Consider the following 17,438-nt stretch of genomic DNA (forward strand, 5'->3'; position numbering starts at 1 on the left):
TCACACATAGTTGATTGGTCAGAGACATGCACAGAACATGCACTGCTCTCTGAAAAATCTGATGATTTGTCACAGAGCTCAGAAAAAAGTTTTATAACTTTGAGACCAGGTGCTAAATATCAGTAATTTTTCTTACAAACAAAATAATAACAAAAACACAATTTTGTAATCCATATCATTACACTGAATAAGAATTATTTTGCTGCCAAAATTTTCAGTCAAATATCCTGACCACCATTGTTGATTCCTTCAAACCAAACCCATATCAGGTCATAAATATGTCACAATGATATGCTAAACTTAAACTTTTAAAACAATCTCCTTCAAAACACTTATAATAAAATTATATCCATTGCACAAAACTATGCTATTTTTTTTAAAAGAAAAATGTACAATATTTGTGAATGAAACAGGAATTTAGAATTTAAACTGATGTAACAATGTCAAACAGAAATACAAAAGATGTTTAACGTTAACATTACTATTCTTTTGAACATATCTTATTTTCATTATACAATACACTGCAACTCTTATCAATTTTCAAATCATGTAAATGACATACTTGTTTGTTGAAACATTGAAAGAAAAGATTTTATCATTGATTATATACAAAATGGTGAAATATGGAAAACTGCCATGATAAGTTTTAGCGCGTTTTAATCTATCTATAGTCTGATTTTATTGACCTGTCAATTATGCATACATTACAGGACTCATTTAAATATTCGATCCCACTTCGGTTTGGTCCGTGTTATTTACGAGAATTAATGTGGAGTATATTTGTCATGGATTGAAAGTCACGCCAGCTTAATGTGAAGGTTTTCGTTAATTCACAATAGTACAGTCGGTTAAGAGAATGCCTGATAATTCAGAGGTCTGTGGTTCGATCCTTGCTGTTGCCATTGTTTTAGTACTTTTTCTTTATTTTTGCCGTATATTTTAATGGAACAGTTTGTAGTGTGTTTTACAGTATTGAAAAGACATTTATTGATTTAAATCCGTTTTAATTTTAAACATGAATTCTTAAAACATGTTATTTAAAAAGAATATAGATATAACAAAATTAAGTAAAACATAATAAAACAAAACGAACAACATAAAATAATCATATATAGCTCCAATATTGTTGAAAGTATTAATAAGAAAATAAAAACATAGACCTACGCGGTCTCGAACTTAAAACACGTGTGGCACTTAGAGTATAAACTCGTGCTTTACCCTATTGCGCTAATAACGCTGAGTACACTTTGTCGAGAGATACAAATTAAATTAAATTCCATCGTACAGCGTACATCTCACGGAACTTACCGAAAATCTACCGAAGATTAATATACTGTGTGCATCGACCGTGTAATCAGTATGTAATTGACAGGTTAATAAAACCAAACAATAACACTTCATTATATAATCATGTCATTCCCTTTACCAGGTGTGATAAATAACATGATTTTAAACAGTTTATATCACATTGAATTTTACTTTTAACCTTTCACCTGCTGGAATTACTTGAATAGACTTGTCAAACATTCATTTTGAAACAGCACATTAACAATTTAAAGGTTGAGGTGGCCTAGTATGCTTGCCCATAATGATATTTGTTTTAGTGGTCAAGGTAAACAAACCTGAATGCACATACACACACTCGCACAGACACAGGTGGGTCAATGTATAAGAAGTCTCCCCATCAATCCAGGGACAGTGGGCTCAAACCCTAATAGAGTCAAAACCATTTTTCCTCATTTAACACCAAAAGACACCAGTACAGGGCTTACTCTAAAAACAGTGTTCATCAGGGCTTACTCTAAAAACAGTGTTCAAAAAGGCTAAATTTAGCTATTTTCACAATCACAAATTTAAATAATGTTGAAACTTATTTCCTAGATATCACCAAAAATATTTTTTAGTCAGACAGTAAATAGACCCTTGTTTAAAAGTGGATATTAAAAGGGTTAATCAAAGTCACTAACAAATTCAAAATGAGGAGTGCACATTGTTATTATAGACAAATTTAGCAATCTGGATACAGGTGTTTGTTTTTTACTAACCATTCCTTATAGACTTATCTTTGAGAAGGAAATCTCCATTTCTGACCTAGTACAATTCAAATCTCTGTAAGGTTCATCAACCATATTTTTTATTATAAGATAAAAATAATGTAGCTTAAAGGAGCAAACCGCAAATTTCATGCTTATGCGTAAAATTATAGCACACAAAAAATAGATCTATACAAAAATCACCTATAAACTGTTAGTTACAAAATTATGCAAATAAATGGTCATACAAATATTTACACATATCTTACACTCTCCACTGTATATGCTATTATTCTTTCCTTACATTTGATTTTTTTTAAAAATAAATTTTGTGAACTGATGAGGAAGTCCCTGTACCTTCAAACTATTTTCATTAAGTTTTTTGGCAGATATTTATTTCAAAATTCACTATATAAAATATCAATATTATTGATATTGAATATTCTTTAAATCAACTGTGTATTTTTAGTATGAAACCACAAAGTCACAGGTCAAACATCTTGCAGACCTCACTTACAGTAATAGGGCTCATATTTCTTTACAAGGCCTTGATCGTTTACACAAGTATGTTTTTCAATTGCTCTATATCTGTAGTTTTTTTAATTCCCAGGCTATCAAATAAAACTAAATGAATTGAGAAGAATAACCACTGCAGGGTTTATCTATTGATTTAATCATTGATCGAAAAGTCTTGATCACCCTAATATATATAGGTATAAATTACCTAATACGAGTCCCCAGGTGTCTTTATAAAATAATTAATCACTGCCCACCTCTTGTAAGAGTACTACCTGTCAGGATTCTTTACTATATTACATCTAGATCGGCTTAATGTTTTACTAATCAATAAACAAAATCAACCAAAGGGGGCCTTAAGGGTGAAAAAGGTCTAGACATGTACTTGAAGTACACTTTGGTCAGAACCTTTAGGTTAGATTATGAACCTTTGGTTTATTTTGAAATCCTTTGGTTCAAATATTGTGAACATTTGGTTTAGTTTGTGAGAAGATTGATATCTCATTCATTTTGTCATAATTCAGTAATAAGAAGGTCTTGGTTGAGCAAAAAACAAACAAACAAAAACTGAAAACCATTAATTAAACTTCAATACTGTACCTTTATCAAAGTTCACAAATTTAGTCAACAATAAGATAATAAAATTCACATATTATGGATTTTTTAGGTAACAGTTAAATGTCAATATTAGGATGTTATGTAATATTCAAGTGGATAATATGGTTCTTATTTTATCTATAAGTGATTTCATGTTTAAAATTTATTCAAATTGTTTGAAAATTACTATTTCTGACATTTACTGGCATTATCAAACATATTAAGGAGATGCTATTATCTAAAGTCATAATAAAATTTTTAGGGAACAAAAACCTTCTTTACTATCATATATGGAATGAATTTTTCTTCTTCTAAAGTTGTAGTTTTTAATAATTTGTTAACCCTCATCTTGTTGAATTTGTGTATCATGCTTTGATTTCAGACCTGTCCATTTGAAGTGCATGGTACTTTAATATTAAAGGGTATAGAACTTTAAATTTTGTTTGTTTGTTGTTTCATTTCACGCCTTTTCCCAGCAGTATTTCAGTCATATAGGCGGGTAGTTTCCTATCCATCGTTCCTGGAGAGTTACACCAGTACTAGACTACCTTCCTCTGCAGAACTTTAAATAATATCTTATGAAATATTTCTTTATAAAATTTAAAAACGGTAAAATTATTTTCTTTCCATAATCTTATGGTACTGTATATTCTGGAAAGAGTTTTTCAAAAGAATGTCTCTGTTATTAAGCACATATGAATATTGTACATAATATAAACAGAATTAAATGTTCCAGCTAGAACAATAATTATCCTGATATTAATTCTATGTAGGATTTATACCACTTAGCATGCAATGACTTTGTGAATGTTCCATTGGCTCTTATTGAAAACTTATTTCTTTCATGCTGGTGTACTTTGGAAACAACAAAATTTTGTAAACAATAGACAGCAAATATATAGCTTCATACACTTAAAGATATAAAAATTTAGCTTCCACAATTATAGAACAAGGGCTTTACTGGTGGGCAAAGGCTAAACACTTAAGTTATAGCATGAGTTGTTAAGATTTTTTTTGTCAACCACAGACATAAGTGTTGGAATGCACACAACATCATCCCTTCTGGTTATACATGTAGTAAGAACAGCTTCAAAATGTTAACCTCTAATATGAATCAAAATTAATTTGAACAAAAGAAGAAAAAGGCATGCTTTTTATTAATGCGTAGCACATAAATGCACCCATTTCTGTAACCAAACCAACCCTTAATGTAGACACTTAACTGTTAATTATATTTCACAGCTTTATGTAAACATATTTTATATGATACACAAATTTATAGGAATTTTAAGTAATATTTTTTAATTGGTAGATTGTTAAAGGCTTTCTTGTATCACAATGAAATGTTTTTTGTTGTTGTTTTTTTTCAATAAATATTGGTGCAATATTTTACAATGCAGTGTCGGCTCATACGCAGCATGATTTACATTTATTTCTTCAATATCTGATCAAAATATAGGATCATGTCCCCATCGTATCAAGCACTGCAACCTATTTTTTATATTTCCAGACACATTTATTTTCTATAGTGTGTATCACAATATATATCACAATACAGATTAAACTTTATCGTTGCGCCCCTTGTGGTAAATCAAACAACTTATTTAGTTAAATAAAACTTTCTTAAATTCAATTGCTATGTATATGCTGAAATATTTACTTTATCAGACTTTAACTCACAAAGTAGGTTAACTTAATTGAAGATATTTATTCTAAATTGAATACTGCATGTTGTAAAAACCTATCATAAAAAATATTATCTGAAAAATCAATCCCCTTCAAAGATAAAAATAAATATTTATAACCAAGTTCCTACCTGTCAAAATAAATTCCATTATGTACTGTAAACATATATAAAATATATAAACTGTCCACTATCCTTTGAAAAAAATAAAAAAATGTCAATGTAACAAATTATGTTTAATTTCTCTTCTTTCTGATAAACTTGGCCTGTTTTTATTTCTGGAGGATATTTGGTGTCCAGTCACCTGTCAATGTTTTTAAACACACTATAAAATCACAAAATTTAAGGACGCTTCTATATATGGTCACTTAAAGCAAATCGCCCCTCATTAAACTGCCACTCTCCCCTTACACTAACAGTTTACAACGATTCATCCATAAATTTGATAAAATCATTGATCACATATTCCGACACTAATGATCTCCGTTTATTTTAATGTGGTCACTCAACGTCCATCCTTTAACAGACCGCCTGTTGGGCACACAGTATCTCACTCTCAATTAAACTCTTGATAAAATATTTTTTCCTCAATACAAAATACAGTCTGGGACATATACCTGTCCTTTAAAAATCTCGTTAAGAACACCTATAAAGTAATATTATATACTTATTATTCTTTAATGCATAACCATTGTGTGTTTAAGGTAAACTTACAAATCGGTAAACTAACATAAAATGTTCTAATTACTATATTTTAGATAATCGCATTCAAGTATACTATTCAGACCGTGAAGTCAAGCCACTGATTATTGCCCCTTATATATTATAATATTGAATTTTGTGACAGCCACAACAATAGATCCTTATCATATTTTAACAGTTGGGACTTGAGGTCTTGCCTTATTTGCTCAGGGGAATAATTTATTCTTTTTAAGTTGTTGAATAGTAAAAAGATTCATCACTTTACAAGGTATAAAATAGTCTGTTTTATTGATATCATTTTTCTCAACTATGTATATATTGTGATACTTCAAAAGAATTTTCAATGGGATTTCTTACTGTTTATATTGTTATTAAAGCAGCTGCCCTTCAGATATCGGTACAGGCTAATTTCTATGAATCTGGAGGTATGCAGCTTTAACTAATTTTAAATTCAAGGGTGACATTGTCACAATATACGTCCATCACAAAAGCTTTAGGTGGAGATTTGGGTGTAAAGATGTGTGACAAGCAAGTTGGTCCCTAAACAGATTTTTGTATTTTTATCTGAAAGTTTACCTTGACCTTGGTTACAATAACCTGAATTTTATGCCCCACACTTGGCCTCACAATGATGAAAATTTGTGACGAGCTATATTAAAATCCCTCAATGTATGTTGCTCTGAACAAGCATTTTTCAAAGAGTTGTAAGTGTGATCTAGACCTTTGACCTAGCACCTGGTTCATGGACAGGGCACTTCCTTTCATGGAGGTGAACAATGCTATAATGTACATTCAAATTCCTCCATGCATGTAGGAGACATGCTCTGGACAACATCTGGATGGCCTTGACCTTGCAAATATTAACTCTAATATACTAAATTACATGTGTCACTCCTTAGGTAATGATAGTCAATCTATCAATAAATGATGACTAAATGGTCCCCATACACTTCATATTTTTATCTGAACTTTGACCTCTATGTGTGACCTTGACCTTGGCTGCAGGGACCTGAAGTATGCAACACTCAGCCTAACAATCATGAATGTAGACTAGGACAAGCATTCTTTAATGAGCCCTACATGTGACCTTTGACCTAGAGACCTTTAAAGTTCATGTGCGCAACACGGTTTCTCATACTGGGGAACATTTCTATGAAGTTTCATTAAAATCCCACCATGTGTGTAGGAGATATTCTTCTTACAAAATTAATAATTGAACACTGCCTGTCCACCAGGGGTGTTCCCATAATGTCCTGTTTATATTAAACGGGTGTATAAAAAGTTAATCATCAGTAAAATTACAATAACCATCATTAGTATTTAAAGGAAGGTAAAGTAATCACAGTTTTAACAAAAAAAATCTCTTTATATAATACGTTAACCTTAATATGAATTCATCCTATAGATGAGAAAACTTCTAATCCCTTTCTACATATACATCTCAGACTCTGTTTTCAAACTGTGACACCAGGCCTGAATAACATGAAATGTTTTCTCGACCCTCTCTCTACCTTACAACTTATATAAATTATAACTCCCACTTGTAACATGTGTTTATGGTACTCATCCTTGACAAGTAGTAATCTTTAAATAACATGCTACAAAAACAGCAGTAGTTCTTGAAAACAAGATTATCCACTCCTGATTGTTTTACCAGTTTCATTGGTAGTTGAATGCTTCACATTTTTTACAATTTCATTATCATATACTTTCATTATTACATACATATAATTATTGTTTTTATCTTGTCTTTATCATTCTCTTTTTAATATATAAGCACATGTTGAGCTGAACATAAATACAGGACAATTCCACTATGACAAGCTGGGGGAAGGATCCAAAATTTGTCTTAAAATGTTGGGCATGAACTAAATACACATTTTCAGAAAGACACCTGCAGCATTAGATTTTATGCTGTGTTTAGTGGAGTTTATTTTTGTGTGCCAGCTAAATTGCAGATAAAAATCTTAAGAGGAATGAGCTAAACTTACTGATTATAAATTATGGGTATAAGATAAAACTGAGCCGCGTCATGACAAAACCAACATAATGGGTTTGCGACCAGCATGGATCCAGACCATCCTGCGCAGCCTGCTGTTTGCTTACAAACCCTATTACAAGTAGAGAAACTGATAGCGAACAGCATGGAACCTGATCAGACTGCGCGGATGCGCAGGCTTGTCTGGATCCATGCTGGTCACAAATGCACTATGTTGGTTTTGTCATGACGCGGCTCATAACTAATAGTGACATGCTAGGTGTATGAGATAAAATGCTGCATAACATGCTGTGCTACCAGTGTTACACACTTATCACATGCTGCACGTATGAGCAAAGTTCAACAGCTATGTTCTGGCATGTGACATGACAAAAATCACCTTTGGCATAACACATTTTGACACCTCGTCTTATAAACCGATAAAATAAATCAGTTTTAATACATCATTTATGAAGGACATATCATTATATATATCTAGCCAGAGTGACTGATTGTAAAATTTTAATATTCGTGAAAATGCAACCGTAAGCAAAAATTACATATTTTCTCAAGCCTTGAATTATATTTTCGAAACTATATTTTAAACCATGCAGGCAGTTCATCTTTAATGTGAGTATATGTCCTTGTACATTATACATATATTGAAATAACAGGTTTTCTCACATAACACATTATAATAACTTACCTTTCTAAGTTTGAATGGCATCTTGCACAATTTTTATCAAATTTCAATTATATCCGAAAGAAAACACAAAAATGTAAAAACGAAAATTGAACCAATCCTTGTAGCATCACTGATGAGCTATAGTGTCGTATAGAAAACATCAATATTATTGCCTGTATATCAGACATTGTTGCATGTCTGTTGAATTACTTTTGATTCTCATCCAAATCAACAAAAGTACACAAACAAATAATTAAATATGTCTGTATATATTGTGTTTATAGCAGAATAGATATTGATAACAACAATCTAAATGTCATAAACTGCGATTTAGCAGCCAGATATTATGTTCAAATCTTACTTATTCCATATGGTTTCTTTTCTAATGCCAGTATTTTTTCTATGTACTAAGTTTATTTCTTGAAAATAACACACGTATTAAAGTATCCATGTTGAAGTTTCACAATTTCTATTGCTTAATTCACAACGTGTTAATATCGTTATTTTAATCAATTGATACAATCAACATTTTTCACTTCACAAAAGAAAAAAAAACACCCTCAAATACACACATACACAAAAAGTTTCAAATCTCTATCCTTATTCTTAAATAATATTTTGACATAAACTTAAGCCACGTACCTTAAAGTTCAAACAAAACTACGAAACTATTCTGGTTTATGTAATCAATCTCAAATCAAAATATTTTTATAATGGTTAAAAAAAACAACACTGTTACATCGTTATGTGTCAAACTATTCTATACAATCACAGTCCGGACAGCTCGTGTCTATACTTCACTGAAAACATATTAATCACAGTAAGATTTTTGTCAAATCTTGTACATTTTTTACCATTTGTTATCTACAACCCAACATAAATCACTTTTAACAAACACAACTGTGACTTTTCTTCTCTCTCTTATTTCCCACATATTTTTATTCATCAATCTTACTCAATAGATTTATTCATACATTTATTTAACTTGCTAAACACCTTAAACGAGTTTTCAAGGATAGAGACTAAAACATTGCCTCGAGAATTTATCATTTTACAATGGCTCTTCAGAATGATAAAGATTATTATGTTGTCAAATATATTTGAACAATCCTTTTTTTGTCAAATTTGATGTCTTTATCATTATGTAAATTAAAGCATATTTCTCATCAAATTGTCCAGTACATCTACATCTTTAACATGTCAAAATTAGAGCAATTTTCACTCACATGTTTTTTGGTTTTTTTTTTTTGAAAGGACTAATATAAGTTATATAATGTTTAAATAATGTTTTTAGAGCATGTTAGATGCTTGTTTACTGGGAAAAAGTAGAGCTTAATATAAAATTATTTGTCACTAAAGAAGCAAAATATAAACAAAATACTATTTTGACTTCCATACAAAATACTAAATCCCCATACCTATCCCAACTGCCAAAAAAGGTAATTGACCAACTTTTAAAAAAAATAATAAAAGCACACCATTTGTGACCAAAATTAAAGGATACAGGCATTTTAGATGCATAATGGGCCTTTAAAAATTAAGCAATATTCAATCCAAGCAATTAAAATTAATTATAGTTAAAACTGTGAAGTTTAGGACTGAAATAAATAATTTCTAGTTAATCTTTTCTATATTGCACCTTTGATAAAGAAGCTTTAAGAGAAAAATAAACAAGACAAAATAATGCTCAGCTGATCGCACCAATTGACATTTAACTGAATATCTTCAAACTTAAAATGCTACAAGGAAATTGCTGTTGTTTTGCAAATGAAATTACTGGTGTTTTGTGAATATTCTGAAAGGCTGGACAAAAATAAATGTTAACTTTTGAAAAAAAAACTGTCAAAATTTACAATAGTCTAAATGACAGTATATTTGTATCAATCGTGAGTATTAAATGATTATTTTGATGATATAATAATTAGCCCTTTCTTTTAAAAGTTTTCTCCCATCTATGTTTTCATGAAGTGCAAATACTTAGCAAAAGTTAAAGGAGAAGTAAAGTTTCCATAATGTATGGACTGAGAAATAAAGCAAGCTCTTAAAAACTTTTATTACAATCATTCTTTATGGCCTCAGTTTACAGAATCTACTACACAATTCCCCTCATTACACTATTAGTAAAACTTCTACATAACTACAATTCCTCAGCAGACTTCCTATACAACTCTTTTATACAAAAGTCTTAAATCAAACACCTTGACTAACCTTATAAAACCCTCCTTTTCACACATTAGTACAAGGATTTCATAAGACACTCCTAAACAAGGCTCTTTAATAACCCTCCTTTACATGTACAAGCAGCTACAGCTTCATGCACAAGCCTCCTATACAACCCTCTTATACAACCTTCATTTATATCCCTCTTATACCACCTTCCTAGTATATAAGACTTTTTAACAAGCCTCTTATAAAACCCTTCTTTACAAGCCTCCTATATAACCTTCATTTGTATCCCTCTTATACAACCCTCCTTGTATATAAGGTTCTTAAACAAGCCTCTTATACAAACATTCTGTACAAGCCTCTCATAGAACTCTTCTATACCAGGGAATTCCCCAGGAATTTTTTTAAGAGCTACATTTTTTTAATAAGACGGGGGTGGGTGCGGGAGGGGGTCTTGACCCCCATACCGCGTGTCGAAAATTTTTGCCATTTAAGGTGTCAAGATACTGCTGTGGGCTGTTTTAAAACAAATAATGAAAGCTTTTCACTTGATAAACATTTTCTTAATTTTTATTATTTACTTTTTCCATTTCCAACAATTCAAATAAATTAACAGTTATATATAAACACAAGTTCACAACATGTGATCAACATTGATATGTATGTGTGTGTCCCATTTAAATGAGTATATTTCAGTTGTTTTTTCTTCATTAACATCATTAAAAGTGGGCCTGTCTTCTAGGTTTGTTGTCATTCCATGCCTTGACTGCCTTCTCAAAGTTGAAAGATTCTAATGGGGGTCCTTAAAGGGAGACGGCAAGAAGATAGTTTAGAACTTTAAGAGAGACAATTCCTGTTTTCAGTCTTAACTCTCTTCAGGCAGCTGAATCTCGCTCAAAATCTGAAATTAATACATAAAAGTAATCATTTATGTTAACCTCATGTCTTTGTTTGATTTGAAAATTTAAAACTTCCAGCCTGTTTAAACTTAACTAAGAAAAAAAATTATATTTGAAATGTTGAAAAACTTCTAGCAAAGTGTTACACATCTGCAACTGTCATTGGAATTTCATTAATGTTCAAGAATGAATGAATTTAATAATGCTTACCTGCAGTAGAGGTTGGGAGGAGGATACCTACAGCAGCAATTCTGTAAAGAGCTGGATGACTGGTAGAAAGGTTGCCAGTAATCCAGGTCATGGTCTGGTCGGCTGACTGATCAGTCCCCTCTAGACTGGCGCGTACCTGGTGCCAGTGGCTGCGGCACTGCTCCATATCTACACCAAAGTGCCTGGCCAGCTCCTGTATGTCCTGACAAACCAATGCTAAGGGGTAGGACAGTAGATTGCACTTCACAAAGCTGTCCATGAACAGGCTCGATTAAAGAGGGCCTGCAAAGTTAATATTTTTTTCATTTTGGGGATTCACTGAACAGAAACAGATTACAAGACATTTTTAATTAAAAAAGAAAATGACCAATTGGCTGTCACTAAGTGGGATTGTTGATGTAAAGTTTTTGTTGTTGTTTTCACTCATTTGCAAGTTGATAATGAACAGTCGTAAATGTTTTCAATGTTAAGGTAGCCATCAACCAAATTTATTTCTGAATATCTATGCAGTTTAATCAAAGATTAAAAAAAGAAAAAAAAAGCGAAATGATCCTGAGACAGTTTCAACGACATTGCTCACAAAAAAAAACTCTTAAAATTGATAGTGAACTTGGCTTCCCTTATTCATGTTAGACATATTATTTTTTGAAATCTTAATACTATTACTACAGTACTGCTTAGACATAACGATCATAGGAAAGTGATAGATGAAATTGAACATTACACTTACATCAAGACAATTAACCCATTCATCCCAAAATATCAAACTGTTATATCGCATGTCAATTAATGCCAATTATATTATCAAAGCAATAAAAGTTATTACACCTACCTGAAACATGTAAATATCACACATGCCGCGGTTAAATTGCACCCATCTCAATACACGGTAATTGACAACACCTGAAAGTGCACCAACAGTCGTCTGCAGACATCGATGACAGGTGTCTGTGACGTCACACAGTCTAAAGGCAATCAGTGTATCGGGTTGTGTATACGCCTCGGGTAATTATCTACACAGGACATGTATATTGGCTTGTTTATTTGGCTAATTGGGGTTAACTTATAGACACAACAAAAAGGGATATCGGTCATTTTTTAAAGCGCTATGATAATTTTAAGCGCATCGGGATTTCTTGTTCTGAAATTTTAGCGCATCGGTGCCGATGCGCTAAAAGCGCCTGGGGAATTCCCTGTATACAAGCATCTTATACAAGCCTTCTATACATGTACAAACCTCTTATACAACCCTTCTGTACAAGCCTCTTGTAAAACCCTCATGTACAAGCCCATTGTAGAACCCACATGTACCAGCCTCTTATAGAACCCTCCTGTACAACCCCACTAATTGGACTGCAATGCTAGCTTGTGTCACATCACACATCAGTACCCCTTTAACTACTTCAACATGATATTTTAAGTAGAAATTTCCTATCAAATATCACAACACGACAATAGCTGGTTTACTTCTCACTATCATCATAATAGTACTTAACAATATTTCTATAACTTCTCAACCCTGAAACAGGAGCACTTCAATGTATACTTCAATTTCGAGGACACAAACCTAAGTTTACGTTCAACTGGGAATAAATTTATTGTGGTCAAATCGGTTAAGTGTTCATGACCTTTTCCTTTATATCAAAAATAGTTCATATTAATTCAACCACAGCCTGTCTATTTATTAACTGTCCTTTATTATTTACACACAAATATAGAATGGGAAGAAAACCTATGCTTTACAACAGAATTAAGTCGAAGCATCAAGATTAGTCTCCCCTGAGTTTAAACATTTACAGTGAAGGAAGTGTGAAATCTCATTTTCACTCTTTGGACTTTACAGCAATACTGTTGTCATACAAGGAAACATGACTGTGATTGCAGTGGGCTTGAGACCACGCTCCCTAGGTTAAACAATAAGCAAACCGCAACTATTATGTGACTTCTCACCTAGTCTCCCTTTCAAACAATTAGTTAAATATTTATCTTTTTCCTAACATTTTTAAATATCATTCTTAATTAACCAGTTTTCATAACTGAGAAAGCAAAGCATATTTGTTACAATTTTTATTGTACTGTCCACTGGATTAGAGTATTTAGATCATGCGCATGTCACTCAAAGTACTGAATTATTTTGCCGCTTTAAAAGAAAATATGAACAGCTGACTCACAAGTATGATGTTACAAATGGTACAATTTTCTAGACATATTCAAATTACCCGTGTCCAAACTAACTTACCGGTAGATAATAAAGAAATTATCTGAGCTCAAACTCAGGACACATGTTTTTGATTGGATAGAAACTGGCACAAAATGTGCACCAACCAATGAAAAACCTTAAAACTAAGACCAATCTTAGAAAAAAAAAATTATAACCTCACAACAAGTTTCTTCACTCAGTGAATATTTAATGATACTAGAATAACTAAACTTCCCTTACCTTATTATAGGATATATTCTATGTTGGTTTCATACTGTATTTAACAGATATCTCCGTCACAATGTTCACACTCACATCTTGAAAATCTAGCTGAAATGAAAGACAAAACACTATATAAAATGTCAACTTATAAATAATATATATAAATTAAATGAAGATTTTCAATAACAAGAGTCCAAAGTATATTAATTTACCTTCTTCCTTAACAGTGACAGTCATTTATTTATTTTAATATATAAAAGATGACTGTTTGTTTGTCTGGTTTTTAAGCCGATTCAAACATTTCTAAATGAGCAGTGAGAGACAATTGACCATTAGTCAATTGTTACCATTAAAACAACAAAACTTTCAAACACAAAAAAACCTGAAACAAATAAACAAGTAAATGTAACATTATTTGTCTCTGCACTTAAAAACTTCAAACATAACACATGTGTAAACCTGCAAAAACAAAAAAAACAGCACTTTAACTGGAACATACTCTCTTCAAAATTCCAGAACAGAGAATGGAGAACATCTACAGAAAATGACTAATATTCCATTTACAATGTACCAAAAACATTTGTTACTATAGACATATAATATACTATATAAATTATTGATTGGTTATTCATGGTATGGTATTGTATTGGTTACTGGAACCAATTATTTTATCAGTTATTGTCATGTGATAATTAAATCTATTTGTCTTCCCTTTTTATCATAATTTCATGACAATATTTGCTCGTGATAAATCAATATAAAAATTATTACTTTCTTTCCCCCAGGAGAAACTGTTAGTTAAATCATGGTAAGTTCAAGGCTGAATATTTAATTAATTGCTTCAAATGGTTATTTTTACTCCTTTTTCCCTACAATACTTTACAGAATACAGTATTCTTACTTCTCAGGCATAACTGCATCATGTATGTATGATTTACCACTTACAAAACATACATGTAACTTGAGAATTTATGCTAAATCAAAGTGCTGAAGGCACTAAATGCTCTTTACACCTTTGCTGATTTTTACCAGATTTCCAAATACTTAAGTTAACCCTTTCCCCCATGAGCATATTGTGAAAAATGGCCATTTTCACTGAAAAGCCTCCTGTTACAAGTTCAAACAGCTATGAAACTATGAAAAATGCTTCAACACTAATCAAACTTGGTACAAATGTTGACTGGACCATTGCCTTTGTAACGACATGCTCAGTCTTAAATTTCCTGTTACCATGGCAACGAGGGGACATCTCAAAATTGCCAAAAATCACTTTTTTGCCTCGATTTTTTCCATCAAAATTTATTTCAAAGTGATGCAACTTCTCAAGGGATTGAGATAGAGTCAAAGGCTTTTCAGCGTTGGTTACACGTTACCTTATGATCGACCTGGGGTCATTTTAAGCCTCTCATAAGTCCAAAATTATCTTGGCGATGAGGGGGACTCCGCCCCCCTTAAAACCCCCCAAACAGAAGGGGGCACATCCCCCTTCTGGCAACCCCGATGTAATATTTGGATGGGGGACAGCGCCGAAAAAATGGTCACTTTTTTTAACAACATTTCTCAAACAAAAGACAGTGTTTGGGGCCTAAATAGGGCATTTTTTCACTGTTTGAGGCCTCAAAAAAGGGGGGGGGGGCAAAAAGCCGTCGAAACACGCTTATATAAGGGAAAAGGTTAACAAAAAATGATGAAAAACCTTGGAATCACCCAAAATCTAGTTTTTCCATGTTAACATGTGGTCTTTTACCTAATTTTGGTGAAAAATTGTTGTTTTGTAACATTTATAATTTTTTTAGTTAACCCTTTCCCCCATGAGCATATTGTGAAAAATGGCCATTTTCACTGAAAAGCCTCCTGTTACAAGTTCAAACTGCTATGAAACTATGAAAAATGCTTCAATACTAATCAAACTTGGCACAAATGTTGACTGGACCATTGCCTTTGTAACGACATGCTCAGTCTTAAATTTCCTGTTACCATGGCAACGAGGGGACATCTCAAAATTGCCAAAATCACTTTTTTGCCTCGATTTTTTCCATCAAAATTTATTTCAAAGTGCTGCAACTTCTCAAGGGATTGAGATAGAGTCAAAGGCTTTTCAGCGTTGGTTACACGTTACCTTATGATCGACCTGGGGTCATTTTAAGCCTCTCACAAGTCCAAAATTTTCTTGGCGATCAGGGGGACTCCGCCCCCCTTCAAACCCCCCAAACAGAAGGGGGCACAAAAAGCCGTCGAAACACGCTTATATAAGGGAAAAGGTTAAAACAATTATTTCTGAAATTTTCAATTATCAAGGTAAGACTGTGTCAGGTTTTCTAATACATGTTTAATAATCCTTATTTAATATACTGTATAAGTGAATATTTTTATGTCACAAAAGAGTTTGCAAATATCCAAAAACTGACCTTTCGAGTGTGGTAATATTTGCAAAAGTATCAGTAATCAATATTTATGAGGAACTATGAGAAAACTGCATGAAAAAAGCAGAAAATTCAGGTCACTGATGAAAATAGTTCTTTTAAATGCCAATTCAAACTTTTTTGTATAAGGCTTCAATATCAAATCCATGTCACAAGTATATAGTATTTCAGTATATTTCCTTGGCATATTTCTATTTCTGACCAATCATGTTTCAGTTGTTGTCTTTCTTCACTTGGTATCCTTAGGTTAGTGGAAAAAAATTAAGATACTTGCATTATCACTAAAACAATCATATAGTTAAACCATTGATGTATTTTATTGTTAAAGTTAAGCTTAAACATGGATTTTTTAACATATTCTGACAAATCACAGTATATTTATCCAAATCAGGACCCACTGAAACATTACACTTTACGCACATACATAGGTCATTGTCTGCTGAGAGGAAATTAACTATGGTCAGAAATCATGTTTTAGTTTATGAAAGAATGTGCCACAGAATAGAATATTTTAATTTAGCTATGCATATTTAAGAGTCTAAATTTACATTTCTGCAAAAAAAAAAGAAAGGGAGAACAGTTATACGATGTGCATGTACAGCTTTGGCCATTTTGTGCTGTGATATGCACAACTAGGGATGGTACTGACCTCCTCTGAATTTTGGTGGCAATCTCGCCAGCAGTTTGACCTGTGATAGCCAGACAGATTTTTCTATGTTTTAGCTCTGGCAGCCATTTTGTGCAGCAAAGCAGAACATGGAAGCTATATGCACAACTAGGGAAAGTAATTATCACTCATGTGAAGTTTTATTGAAATCCTACCAGAAGCTTGACCTCTGAAAGCTGGACACAATTTTGCAATTGAAAGCCATGGCGAGCATTTTGTGCAGTGAAGGGGAACGTACTGGCCAACTACAGATAGTACTGATCACTCCTGTAAAGTTTGGTTGAAATCCCACAAGTAGTTTAACCTTTGAAAGCCGGACAAGATTTTTCGATTTTTAGCTGTCGGCCATTTTAGGTAGCGAAGCAGAAAGTGCCAGTGACGCACACAACAACATATGATATTGATCACTCCTGTGAAGTTTGGTTGAAATCCCACCAGTAGTTTGACCTGCGAAGG

The 17,438-nt window shown here is 32.4% G+C and overlaps 1 protein-coding gene across 6 annotated transcripts in view; it reads right to left on the reverse strand.

Moving 5' to 3' along the window:
* The window catches only part of LOC132738393 (cytospin-A-like), a 32,753-nt gene that overhangs the window by 12,194 nt on the left and 3,121 nt on the right, over positions 1-17,438 (reverse strand). The window contains exon 2 of one of the 6 annotated variants that reach the window (XM_060725887.1): positions 13,911-14,000. Coding sequence is in view for 2 of the 6 variants with exons in the window: in XM_060725886.1 (XP_060581869.1) it covers positions 8,217-8,237 (21 nt within the window). In the remaining 4 variants the exon portion in view is untranslated. Of the gene's footprint in view, positions 1-182; positions 316-4,962; positions 5,505-8,216; positions 9,220-13,910; positions 14,001-17,438 lie in introns of those variants that run through there. The other 5 variants (XM_060725889.1, XM_060725886.1, XM_060725885.1 and 2 more) reach the window with 5 other exon arrangements.

Source organism: Ruditapes philippinarum, unplaced genomic scaffold (genome assembly GCF_026571515.1).
Source record: "Ruditapes philippinarum isolate M1 unplaced genomic scaffold, ASM2657151v2 ctg917_1_1_1_1, whole genome shotgun sequence".
Taxonomy (NCBI): Eukaryota; Metazoa; Mollusca; class Bivalvia; order Venerida; family Veneridae; genus Ruditapes; species Ruditapes philippinarum.